At 38.4% G+C, this 13,339-nt stretch overlaps 1 protein-coding gene across 1 annotated transcript in view; it reads left to right on the top strand.

Moving 5' to 3' along the window:
• The window catches only part of LOC104049471 (gamma-aminobutyric acid receptor subunit gamma-3-like), a 172,822-nt gene extending 160,301 nt beyond the window's left edge, over positions 1–12,521 (top strand). The window contains exons 4-6 of the mRNA XM_064445312.1: positions 8,922–9,142; positions 11,426–11,508; positions 12,448–12,521. Of these exons, the coding sequence (XP_064301382.1) occupies positions 8,922–9,142; positions 11,426–11,508; positions 12,448–12,521 (378 nt within the window). The remainder of the gene's footprint in view (positions 1–8,921; positions 9,143–11,425; positions 11,509–12,447) is intronic.
• The last annotated feature ends 818 nt before the right edge of the window (positions 12,522–13,339 follow it).

Raw genomic sequence — 13,339 nt, 5'->3', positions numbered from 1 at the left:
GCTCATCCTTGTGCATTTTGTCTCACTAAATTCACAAGTTAACAACCTTGGTTTCTTAACCACATCAAATTATGCATTTGGAATATCTCTCTCTTTCTCTCACATAAAACCCAATCTGTCTGTGTCTTAGTACAGCCTTCAGTTACAGGTCAGAGTGGGCACTATACTTTCTCTGTCAATCCCAACAACATTATTTCTTCCAGCAGCAATCTCCTTAGGAATGCCTATTCTGATTAGCATTTTGATTCACATTGCCTACCAGATAAGAGTGACCAAAAGTCTGCCCACTGCAATATATTGCCCACCTCTACTTCCCCTGTCCTTGCATGCTTTGGACATCCGTTTTTCTAAAGTGGTCCAGTTTAAGAGCCTCTAGTTATGGCTCGTCAAAGACACAGCTTCTCATCAGGCCGTGTCTGCAACAGGATATGAACCCTAGCCCTCTTGACACACCAAGAGAAGAGGCTGTGGAAGTGCAGTTGTGGCACGATCATAGCAATCGGGATGTCTTTGGGAATGCTTTATAAGAAACAGAAGCCAACAGAAGAGTCCCAAAAGAAATGGGAAGCAGTGATATTCAGCAAAAATGAAGACTCTTCCACCAAAAGAGATGGGAAGAAAATCGATCTATAGCAGGTTTTCTGAAATGAGCTGCATTCTTTCTAATTTCATGCTGTGTTTCTGATTGTGGAATGGTTGATGGAATCAGAAGAGATAATCTGTCAGTGCAGAGTGAGGAGGAGGCATGAATGGATCTCTGCGGATGGGCCAAGACAAACATCTCCAGCCCTTCCTTTAACTGAGTGTAAGTTATTTGGAATACAGCAGGACTGGAGCTAGCCTCCAGGAGCCAAAATATGTGCAGTAAGACAGATAAATATTTTCTTAGGGAAAGGAAATGTTACATGATAATTGCATGTTTTGCTTTTAGTGTGAGATTAGTTGTCTTTCACTCTTTATAACAGCAAGAAATCAGTGAAATAATCTCCTAAAGGAGCCAGAGGGCAACACTATAGTGAAGAAGACAAGCTTCCATCCTCCTACTCCAAGACTCCTGCTGAGGCAGTGATAAGAAGAGTTTGGTATTTTTTTTTGACTCAAAGCATTCAGCGATGGAGATGATTCTGACTGCTTGCTCAAGTATTTTGCCAGTGTCAACCCGAAAGCCATTATATCCATGATGACAATATCAATGTTGACTTTGCTTCTTTCTTTGTATTTTCTTCATGTAACCATCGTGCTTGTGACTTTATAAAAGTATCAAAACATATTCTCATGAAAGAGCAAGTTATTCAAAGTATTTTTAGACAGAAAACGGTTTGGAAAGTTTTCAAAGATATATATTTTACTACCACTGTAAATGTAATCATTCTGTGTTTTGGTTTGTATATTTATTTTGGGGGGTCTTTTGAAGGTACGGCCTCAATGCTGCTGGGAAATGTAAACTGAGATTAAGAAAAGAAAAAAGGTCAAAAGTGCAGAAGTGTTTCCTGAGCTGTTCTACATCTCAGAGACCATTAGGAATAAAGGTGGGAGCTGGAGGGGGAGTAGGAGCACTGAGAGTGGAAACAAAGGAGGCTGGTGGAGAATGGGGAGGTGAGCCATGATATACCGTCCCTTAGGCCCCAAAATCCAGTGAAGTAAATCCCTCATTTGGCTCCTGAGCAACCTCTGAAAACATGAAGCTCCGTGCTGGCAGAGATACTTCAGGGGAAGTTACAGGCAGCCCTAATGGTGCTACTGCACTCATCCCAAACCTGAAAGCAACTTTCAGGACACATATGTGAGACTTACTGTCTTCACAGAAGGCTTATGTTGGTCTTGATGATACCACAAGGGTTTCGAATATACACTACGTATAAAATACACTGTTTATTTTACTAGGTTTTCTACAGCAGACTTCATTTATTTCTTTCTGCATTATTTCCACAGAATGAGAGTGTGTAGGATTCAGAATGGCTTCCCTGTAAATCGGTAGACCATTCCACTACTTTTGGTTCCTTTCCATAGGATATCTGAGAAATTTTTACCAGTTCTTGGAAGTAGAATGCAAGTTGCACACGAGGTGCAAAACCAAGCAGTATCTGTCAAGGAATAATGCTAAGGTAACATTTTAAGCCTTCCAGGGCTCTCCTGGAATCACCATAATTGCTGGCCTTTTATAATGTATACACTGTGCAATCTGGGGAATGAACAGCACACATCATGCAGCAATTGCTGTGGGAGTATTTATTACCATCAAAACTAGCCATGAGCACAGCCTGTACCTGTTCAAATTATCAAAAGCCTGTTCAGAAGATGTTCTACCTAAGCAAAGGACAATTATCTCCTCCTTCTAGCCCACCAGATATGACGAATCGGGGAACCTAAAGGTGGCCTGTTCTCCCCAGGATAAACATGATCATGTTTTAATATCAGGTGTGTGAACATTCTGGTTCAGGAAGAGGGAATCACTCATCCCGTATTTCAGGGAGTGTTTCTTCTTTCACTCATTTATCAGACAACTAAAGGGGCGGTTGAATCAATCAGACAGCCCTTTGCAGGGTAATCTTTGTCAATTCAGTTGTTGATTAAACTTCCCTTTCAGCGGTGAGATGGGCTAGAAAAAAATACTCTTTTATTGAAAATGAACTTCAAACTCTGAAATTATTATCGTCTCTTAATGTTCTTCAAGCGCACCAAATTGCAGACTAAATAAACAGACATCATGGGTGTCGCTTTAATGTTTGGGACATTTCCTATTAAAACACAGTATCTCAAAGCCTTCTCTTTGTTCTTTTAATCTGAGCATGGCAAGAGCATGAAGAAAGAACATTTCTGGGCATGCTCACCTGCGGTCTGTGGCTGACTGCAGAAAGAGGAAGACTCACACCCTGCAGAGTTTTTGCTCCTGTTTCCTGATCCTGATCCTGAACAGCTCTGTCCCATGTCCCAGACTTAACCGATAATGGTTAACATTTCTGTGATCTGTTTGCATGTAAAGGGTTCTACTGTTACTGATTTTTTTAAGCATACTTCGTACTGAATGGTTTGGACTGAAATATAAAAGGGAAGTTTAATGCTTATTTCCAGAACAGTTTAATAATTAGAAATAGTATTGTTCACTTGGGTGAAGTCAAGCCTTTTGGTAACTGAAGGAGGTTTTATCCCTTACACAGTTTATTAGACTAGTTTCAAGCTTGTGGGAACAGTGTTTGTGGTGTAGTGGCATGATATACAAGGCGGGTGGAGGGCATGGAATGATCATAATCTAAACTGGACTCTAATTATTTAGGTCTTTTTAGTTGATCAAGTACCAGCCTCATACAAATCTTATTAAGAGGTTTAATCAAAGACAGTCTCACTCCATCAACAGTCAAGATATAGCCTCTACAATGAAAAAAATAACATTTTGGAAGAGTTAAAGCAATAATTCTGAACTGATCAGAAAAGATAGCAATAGTTGCCCAAAGGCTTCTTGCAGTGTAGGAAAATGGAGTCTTGAGGTGATGGTGCATTGTCTGGTAGGCAATAGTAAGAACCTGGGAAGTATTGTACAATAAATTCTTGCACTTTTTCAAAAGACAAGACTCTTGACGTTGTTGTTGTTGTTAATTGTTGTTGTTGCTGTTGTGGTTGTTGCTGCTGTTGTTGTGAGGAATTGTGAAAATGCAGAAAATAAGACGGCTGCAGCAGAAGCAACAAAGGCATACCATATTATTATCCATAGTCATTCAAATAGAACACCCAACTGTGACAGCCAATTAAATCGTATTTTCCAGGATTAACCCACAGCTAAAATGATACATCATGGTAGGAGAAAAGCTTCATGTATTGCCAACAACATGTTAGCTCCTCTTTTGACTGAGAAAACAATGAAAGGCTTCATTGAAAAGCATGTATTTTTCTCTGCAATTACAGATGCTTCAAACCTTTCAAGGTGTTCCCGATCATTAATCATTCCTACACAGTTGAAGGACAAATAATTCACTGATGGCTTGATTATTTTCAAGGCGCTAATGAAACCACATTAGGAATGTTTGAAAAAGCAAAAAATATGCTAAAATCAAGTAGTTGGAAGCCTTATTATGTACAGTTTCTTGCAGTTAATACTGTTGTTAACTCTGGGTTATGTCCCCCTCTCTGCAAATTAATAGAAAGTAAGAAAGAAAAGTCATCTCTAGCTTATTGCTCTGTATATAACCACAAAACAGAAAAATACTCTCTAATTAGATCATCATTTGATTTAGAAGAAAAGTCAGTCGCTTTTCCTCAGCTCATTCAGTCATTTTTCTAAGCAAAAGTTTAAGATTTAAAGGAGACCTTATAAAATGTGAATGGGAAGGAGCGTTCTCCATGAGACAAGTACTTGCATACTGTACAAGTAAAAGAACCATAATCTGTTTTCTTGGTTTTACAAGTTACGTTGGAAGTTAAGTGAGCATCGTCAAGCACCAATTTTAAAATCACGTTTTCAAAGTTAACCTTTTTGGAGGTGATAAAGAGATTTTGAGTGACAGAATGTTACTTATTATTTTCAGTTTGTACTGAATATTCCATTATAAGTCGTGCAAGTAGAACAAACTGTCTTTTTACTTGACAAAATGTATATGATAACACGTTCATTTAAGGGTAAGTTGCAAAAAGGACTGTTGACAAATTCTTTGGTCATAAGCTAGTCATCACAGGGGAAAAAAAGAGAAAACAAAGGCATTTCACTCAGAGGTACACACTAGCTGCCAGAAATGAGATTTTATGTTGTCATATGACCAAACAAAATACAAATAAATTTATTTGATTTTACTGAAAAGCATTAGACTTTCCAGAAACATTAAAAACTATTGATAATTTAAAATTTCCTAAAAGACCTGATGTTATGTAGTTAGAGATTTGGCTGAGTATTTGTATATGTCAGGATTCTTTGATTTGGAAACATTCCCATATTTTAGTTTCTCATTTTTGCTCTTCCCATTTCTTAAAATTGTTTCATTTATTTAAAAAAGGAAAAAAAAAACACCCCACAAACATTTCCTTTATGTAATCAGCTTTGGACAGATTGTGGAACCCTCAAACAATTTCTGTTTGGATGAAGTTTCTAAGTGTGGGGAGTTTAGATTATACATTAATGAATTCTTTATGAATTCACTGTTAAAGACGAACATAATGAAACCTGTTAAAATTGATAATAAATTATTATTCTAGTTTATAACTGAATTTTGCATCAGAGTAATTTCATATTATTTCAGAAATATGTGATGTACTAAAAGAAATAATATTTGCCTAGATTTTTCCTACACATTAACACGTAGATTTATTTTTCCCCTTAGGGCTGGCCCTTACATCTTCTCAAGGATTCTTTTCAGAAGTGTGGCTGCTCTGGAGTGTAGCCTCAGTTTATGCATCCAGGCACAGTGTGAATATGTGGTATAAGTAGGAAAAATCTTAAGTCTGTTTTGGTAGGATGGCAAATTAGGTGCCTGTAAGACAAGAAAACATAGCGACAGAACACTTTACTGTATACCACCTTGGCATCACCTAATGGCAAACATAGTTTCATCTTTCTGCCTCTGGGAAGAAGTCTTATTGAAAATTTGCTGGGTTTTATTTTTTCCTTTGTTCACATAGTAGTCAAAAAATCAAAAGGAACAGAAGGAATCAGAAGGATATTAACAACATTTCTGGTGCAGTGGTAGAGCAGAACATAAAGAATATTATCCGAGTTGTAGGACATTGCTTCATCTGAGGCATCAGTTCTCTGAAACCTGGTGTCCCACCTGAACTCTCTAAGTGCAACCTTTACATTTCATAAAGATCTAAAATGACAGGTATTAGCTAGCAAATGATCCTTTCTTATATTATATTGTGTTATATTGACCTGTTTATGAGACAACACAAAACCCTTTCTTGGCTGCTGTGTGTTGGAGATCACTGTACCAGCTTTGTGCAAAGCAGTATATGGAAGCTGTTGACTTCACTAGGAACTGAGTATCTGTTGTCAGTGAAGACAAAGGTAATTTTCCAGAAGCATGCCCAGGCGTAGCTCCATTAGAAGTGAAGAACTGAGTGCCAGTTTCGAAAGTGACCTCTGTCCCTTCCTAGTAGAGTGAATGTATGAATATCATACACCATTATCTGCTTGGTTGAAGACTGAAGCAATTACAAAGATTAATGTAAAGGATGTACTGATCTAACATCCTCTTCTAAAAAGGATTAATGGAGAATATAAAGGATGAAATTGCGATTCAGATATTAAGTTGAAATGTGCATTTATTTTTACTGGGGAATTTTTGTTTTGTAGTTTGTTCTTTCTGACTGAACATTGTAAGCACTTTAAATAAAAATAATAGGAAAAGTGATGAAAAAGTCAATACAACTAATTTCAAACAACTTTGACTTTTCTTTTAAAAACTGTTGCTTTGCTTTTTATGACCTCAGTTTACAATAAGAAAAATGCATTTTTTTAAAGAACTAAGTAACTCAGAAGATCTGTGAACCACTGAATTTGAGTTGGAAAGTTTTTATTAAGGTGAATGGAGTTACAGTGGCCCACTGCAGAGATATTTTGGATGATGGTCATTGCTGGCATGTTCTAGTTGCAGTAGTAAGTAAAGGAGATGCAAAATGGAAGTTGGACAGTGGTGTTAGCATGGCCCTGCTTTTAGGCTAATGTAATCTGTTTCTCCACCAGAGTAGTTTACCCAAATAGAAACATCAGTCATGCATCTGTACTGCTCCTGGTGCCCACTTTGCTCAGATTTTGCTGCAGTACCTTCTCAGGACACTGTATGATGGAGCTCAAGGTCTTTCTTTCCTTTGGTGGGGTAGAAATCCTAAAATCCTAAATATCATTAAATATGTACGATATAGTAGAAGGGAATTATGGCTGCTCCTAATTTTAGTCAAAGCATTCATATAAAATAACCTCAAATATGAATATCATGCAAAAACTTGTCCTGTAATAAGACAGCGCTGTCATTAGCCAGCTGTATACGAATGGTCTTTGATTCTATAAATACTAATTCCCACATATGAGCTAAAAAAAGCAACTCTACTCACTCAGCATATGGAGAAACCCATAGACATGTCTGGCATATTCCTCTCTATAGACGCTAAACGTGCCAAACACTGTCACTGGACTTTCAGGTACTAACATGATACAAGGTTGAGTGTAAAGAAACAAGATCAGCACTCTACCATCTTAAACCTGGTGAATTAAGGGAGTCCTTTTTTTAATAATAAGGGTACTCTGTGTACCTTACGTTGCATCCTTTAAGTCTGTGGAGATAGGCAACTTTGTGCTCATCGGGATGAAAGAAAATTCTCTTCAGATTCAAACCTATCAGCTTCCCTGAGAAAATTAAGCTAATAATACAATGAAAAACAGTAGTGATATAGGCTATGAAGAAAAAATGGCCCTTAATGCCTTCGGTGGCTAGACTTTAATTCCTAAGGTGATCCATTACCTGGTGTTTAGATACATACTAGCACCACTTATGCATCTACTGATCATTTGCCATCTAGAGATGAGAGGACCACAGTATCCTTTAGACTAGGATTACAGTGTCAGTGAATTAGGTTTTTTGATGTTATAACATCAGCTTTGGAAGGAAGGCCTACCAAAAATGTAATAGTGCAGGAGAAACAGATGTCTCCCAGCAAAAGTGCTGTTCTCATTTCAGACTACAAGCTCTTCTATAAATAAAACAATATACAATACTGTTTGTATAATATTTCTTTTTACACCTTCACTTTTAAAACTTAGGAATAGACAAACAAAAATGCAATAAAATCAAGTTGAGAGTGGTCAAAGGCCACATACCAGACTTTCCAAACACCCTTAATTCTCCTTTGCTCAGATATACCGAGAGCACACCTACCAGGGGACCTAAGGAGATGGTTTCCTCCGGATTATCCCCAGCCCCTGTATTAGCCTGTGTTGTAGAGCACGCTCTTTGTGTGACATCAGCAAACACCATCCCTGTCATGGATGCAGCCAGCCTTGTGATACTGAGAGGATCTTTCATGGCATGGTCAGATGGCCGTTTCCACAAGGTTCACAAGTAGAGCAGTCTGGAAAGAGGGAGAGGAACATAAGCAAATGCAAACGTGACCTTCTCAGCCTCCAGTGGCTGGAATTCACAATTCAAATACTGTTTTTTGCACAGTTTCTTCCGTGAGGTATTAAATGCATAAATCAGTGTGTTTGTATGTTCATCTATATAATTTTGTCTATTTGTCCACGTGTATTTTAACTTCTGCAGTTATACCTACGATGACTGCTTACCTACAGAAACACAGCAGTAAACAGGGAATGAAGGAAAGGATGACATTCATGTAAATTATGATATTAGCTTATTCAGGGCTGTAACCTAGTGACCTGTCAGCTCTTAGCATTTGGGGTACCTGAGGTGTCTGTAAAGAAGCACAAACACGCTTTTTTAATTCTGCTGTAGTGCAACCTCAAAACGAGTGGCTGAATAATTGGTAACAAACAATTTATTGAATTTACACCATCCCCTCTGCAGAAGATGTTGCCGTAATCAGAGGAATTCACTATTCTCCACCTTATGTGTGTTGCTCCTGTTCATCTTTCACACCTCTTTTATCAGTCTGCTTATGAGAAAGAAGCCTCTGCAAATTGTGTCTTGTAGCTCTGACTCTTCAGAGGCAATGGAAAAGAAAGTGCTAGTGCAGAAATTGTTATGGCACAGGACCAAGACAAGTGAGGTGTTTCTCCTGCTTTCTAAAGTAGCTCGAGAGAAAGAAAAAAAAAAAAAAAAAAAAAGGAAAAAGAAATTTCCTCAGGCAGTGAAAAAAGGAAACATTCTCCATCAGCCTCAATGCATCCCGCCGCCCTAAATCTGGATAGACATTATCAAAGATGAAACAGTAGCGGGAAGTGTGGAACTGATTTCAATTTGCGTATCATGCTTTCATTGCAGGAATATCAAATTGATATATTTTTTGCCCAGACGTGGACAGATAGCCGTCTTCGCTTCAACAGCACCATGAAGATACTGACTCTGAACAGCAACATGGTTGGCTTGATCTGGATCCCAGACACAATATTTCGTAACTCGAAGACGGCGGAGGCTCACTGGATCACCACCCCCAACCAGCTCCTCCGCATATGGAATGATGGCAAGATCTTGTACACCCTCAGGTGAGCATTCAGTGGGGTGCAGGGCTGAAAGCTTCTCCCCGCTCTGGTGTAGTAGCAGTAATTTTCAGTGGTATCTTTGTTCTCCTCTGCTCTTTTCTTCTTGATGCTTACCTGACCGTGCTTGACAAATACAAAAATATTCAGGCATAAGTACTGCAGAGTTTAAAAAGCAAAGTCTTGTCTTTCTAAAAAAGAAACCTTGAGAATCAGAAATAGGTCTGTCTAAATTGTAGAAGTTGGGCTTTTTAATGCTTGTAATAAAATCAGGAGCATGTAGTCCCATAAAACCTGTCACAAACCTTTCTGATTAGAGTTAGATGCAGGGCTGGATAAAGTATTTCTAGATTCATGCTAATGCTGATTCTTGATTCTTCAGATAAGTCACTCTGAAAGATAGACTGTCACATCTCATCTCATCACAAGGGTGAACTGCTGGAGGAAAGACTTTCAGAGTTTTTCTAATCTTTGTGATACCGTCAACAGTATGGTCTTGCAAATACTGTATATATCTGCATTAAAAAACCTGTGGAAATAAAAATATGTGTTAACTTATAGAAGAGACAAATTGCTTAGAAAGGAGTTTTGCCATAAGTCATATTCCACATGACAAGCTTTGTCAGAAACATCCCTTTCACATTTTCTTCAGTGACTCTCTTCAGCATATTCTGATCATACTTGCAATCGCAGTTGGGCTCCAATAGCAAGTCTTTGGCAAACAATAAGAAGTTAATTAAACAGCTGAAAATGCTACTGACATTTTTAGTACCCTTCCCTTCTCAGGCTTGCTGCACTGTGACAGAGCTCTTGCTTATTTCAGTAGCCTTTAGCTAAAGACTTCAGTGGCCTGGCTGTCAACTCCATTACCCTCTTGGTTGGGTTGCTGGTTTGGTTTGGTTTGGTTTTTTTTCTATTAAGTCCTGTTTCAGTATTTCAGGGAAAGTTAAATATCTGCCTAATAGCAGTTAGACTTTCATACTTATCACTGAAGAAACTATTTGTGGAAAACAGCTAAAAAGGGGTAATACTTTACTCAGTGGATTGTTTGAATGAGCATTCTTAGTGAAAAATGTTTTGAGTCCTTTTCACTCGCTCAGGGCAGCCTCCTTTTTACATAGGAGAGGCTGTTAGAATGATCATTTTTCATTGATAACACTGTATAATTAAAAAACAATTTATCTGACTTAAGTGAGCACATGGAATTGGTTTGGCGTGGAAGCAGTAACTACCGTATGTCCTGGTACTGTCTGGTGTTGATGAGTGTTCTGTATTCAGGAGAAAGTGTATGAGTTTCAGTCATGCTCCACACCTTTCCATCCTTTCCCTGCCCTCTTTTGTGGGTGAATGCACTCCTGCTGTAACACTGCAAATCCTCTTCAAGTGTCAGTGCAAGAACACTGTTAAGTTCCTCACAGGTGGCCTCCTCGAAGACAGAGGCTTTCTCTGTGCCATCCTAAATCTGAGACACAAACCTTTCCCCATCCAGTTTGCTAGCTTTTGACTTAGTTTAAAATACAAGGGGGGGAAAAAAGAAGCCAACAACAAAACCTCATGCCCCATAATTGCTGCATAAATTCAGGAATGCAATTAATATGTCTGTTCCCTGAAAAAGACTGTATAAAAAACCTAGCACTTAGTGCAATCTACCTGGGTAAATAGATTTACTTGTAAACTATCAGACTGAAGATTATCTGTTTTTAACAGTCGTTTTAAAATCAGCTCCATTCATAGTGTCCTTTGTGTCAGGGATTTCACATAAAACAAGCTTTCAAGTGGGGCTGAAGATATTTCTGCTCCTCTCTTTGTTACATCTCTACAACTGAGAATGGCGAAGGTTTTGAGAGACAGACCAAAATGACTGAAATAATTTTAAGTTCACACTATAAGTAAATGCAGAGAATGTTCCTTAAAAGCTTCTTTATGAGGCTTTTTGTGGAATTATATACCACCACATCAGCCATATTTCCTGTTGTTTTTGTAAAGAATAGTCATTTCCATCCCATGTCCTTCAGTGATGAATTGTCTAGAGAAAAACATATGCGCAGATTTCTTGGGATCAAGAAACTCTTAATGATGTGCCTGAAATTATTTGTGTTTTTGGATAATTGTTATTGTTTTGGATCAGGCCTAAATAGCTAATGAACAACCTGCAAATAGAGTCCTTTCCTTTCAGCCCTTACTTACGGATGTCAAAGGGCTCCTGCATGGTACCTAAGGTGACCCTGCCTCCTCTGCTGACTGTTCATTGTGCTGATGTGCAGTAACAGACGCTTGGTTTCTCCACAGGCTTACCATCAATGCGGAGTGCCAGCTGCAGCTGCACAATTTCCCAATGGATGAACACTCATGTCCACTGATATTCTCGAGCTGTAAGTACTGCTTTGATGCTTTATTGTTGTATATGACTAGTATGCAGAGGCAGAGTTTAATTCTGATTTCCGTCAGGTTGTTCAACCACCCCACAACAGGTATAGGAAGTTTAGGCCTGCTTAAATACTCATGGGATTTTTGTTTTCCTCTCTAGCACTTCTGGTCGATGGACTTATGCCTTGAAATATTCTGTAGATCTACACTGTTTTTCTTGCCAGAACCAACCTTTTTAGTTGATACTATTGTCACACTTCAGCATGAGCTGATATTCGTGCCAGTCTGTGCTATGTTAATCTATACAATCATAAGACATGCAAACGAGAATAGAAATTGCAGTTTTCCTGTAGAGGTGCACAGCCTGGGGACAAGCCCAGACGTCTCTGAACATCTGAGTTTATAGCAAGTAGCATGGTGGTGCCTCTCTGTTCCACAATAAAAGTAAATGGTGTAACTACTATAAATCTCATTTTCCTTTTATAGCGCAGCTTGTCCAGTAGTTCCAATGTTGTATTGTATGTAGTGTTGTTGATATAGTTAAAACCTACTTAACAGGCAAAACAAATACACTGGTGAAATGGATAAAAGAGTCAGGTGAGTTAAACTTGAGGTCTGATATTTCTGCGAGGAAAAGTTATCTTCATGCTGATTCATTTAAACAAGCTTGAAAGCTGTCTGCTCCTGGGCACACCTGCACAGTTCTGTAATCCAAAGTCACACAATGCAAATTTTTTACAAACACTTTTAAAAGGGTCTCCACTAAAGATTTTTCTTTCGATAAAATCCAAGACTCAGGATTTCTGTTCTCCAAAAGTCAATGGGAAATGTATTGTTTTGTCTTTCTGTTTAGAAAATAACATTTTCTCCATCACCTCTTAAAAAGCGATAGAAGAATAACACTATTTAATGTCTTCATAATAGATATGCTGTTGTGATTGTAGGGTATCGATTTCCATTTATGAATAGTATACAAACAGTGATCCTCAATCAGAAACCAGATTGGAATTTCAGCTGATGCGGGGTGTATTGTTCTTATTCCCTGGGAAAATGTTTTTAAAAAATCTGCCAGTGTAAACATCTCCATTTCCCCCAAAACATTACCACTACATTGCCATTTTTTATGGTCTATGGACATAAGTAAGCCTGGGCCAAAATACACAGTGATGTGTTTAATTCAGATGTGTGAAATATATGCATACTCAACTGAACAGGTGGCAGATACCTTCTGAACGAGCTTTACTGCTAACGAACACTTGTCATTGAACTATACACACCTCAGCGATCTTCAGTTACTGCATAAAGCTACTCTTACCTTGTGGCAATCCGCAGTTGATTTGTTGAGGTACTGGGAAAGGAGTATGTGATCTTAAAAATTAAATCACAGTCCACAGATACTAATTAAACTTATCACTCAAACTTGATAGGTCCTGTGCTAGCAATATCCAAAAAAAAGTGAACCTGTGACAGGGAAGTCACTTCAAGCCTTGCATTCCCTAATAGCTGGACAGTTGCTGAATGCAAGGAAGTTTTGCTCTGGGTTTTTTTATTTAAAGAGAGAGGATATCACCGTGAGCTTCAGAAGTCTCTGCTCCGTGGCAAAGTTTCAAATACATCTTGATTTGCAGAGGTTCCTCCTAACTTAAATCAATTAGCTTGGAGCCCTTCTGCCCTTGAAACCATGCAGGTATTACTATCGTACACATACTACCCTCTATGGAGATGGAGATTACGTAGGATTAAGCAGAAGCTGAATGTGTCACAGTTTCTATGTGCATTCTTTATAGTTTCTTGCCAGATGGAAAAACCCATGGAGGAATATTAAAATAATGCTTT

The sequence above is a fragment of the Phalacrocorax carbo genome, chromosome 1, assembly GCF_963921805.1.
Source record: "Phalacrocorax carbo chromosome 1, bPhaCar2.1, whole genome shotgun sequence".
Classification (NCBI taxonomy): domain Eukaryota; kingdom Metazoa; phylum Chordata; class Aves; order Suliformes; family Phalacrocoracidae; genus Phalacrocorax; species Phalacrocorax carbo.
This window is presented reverse-complemented; position numbering and strand designations above follow the sequence as displayed.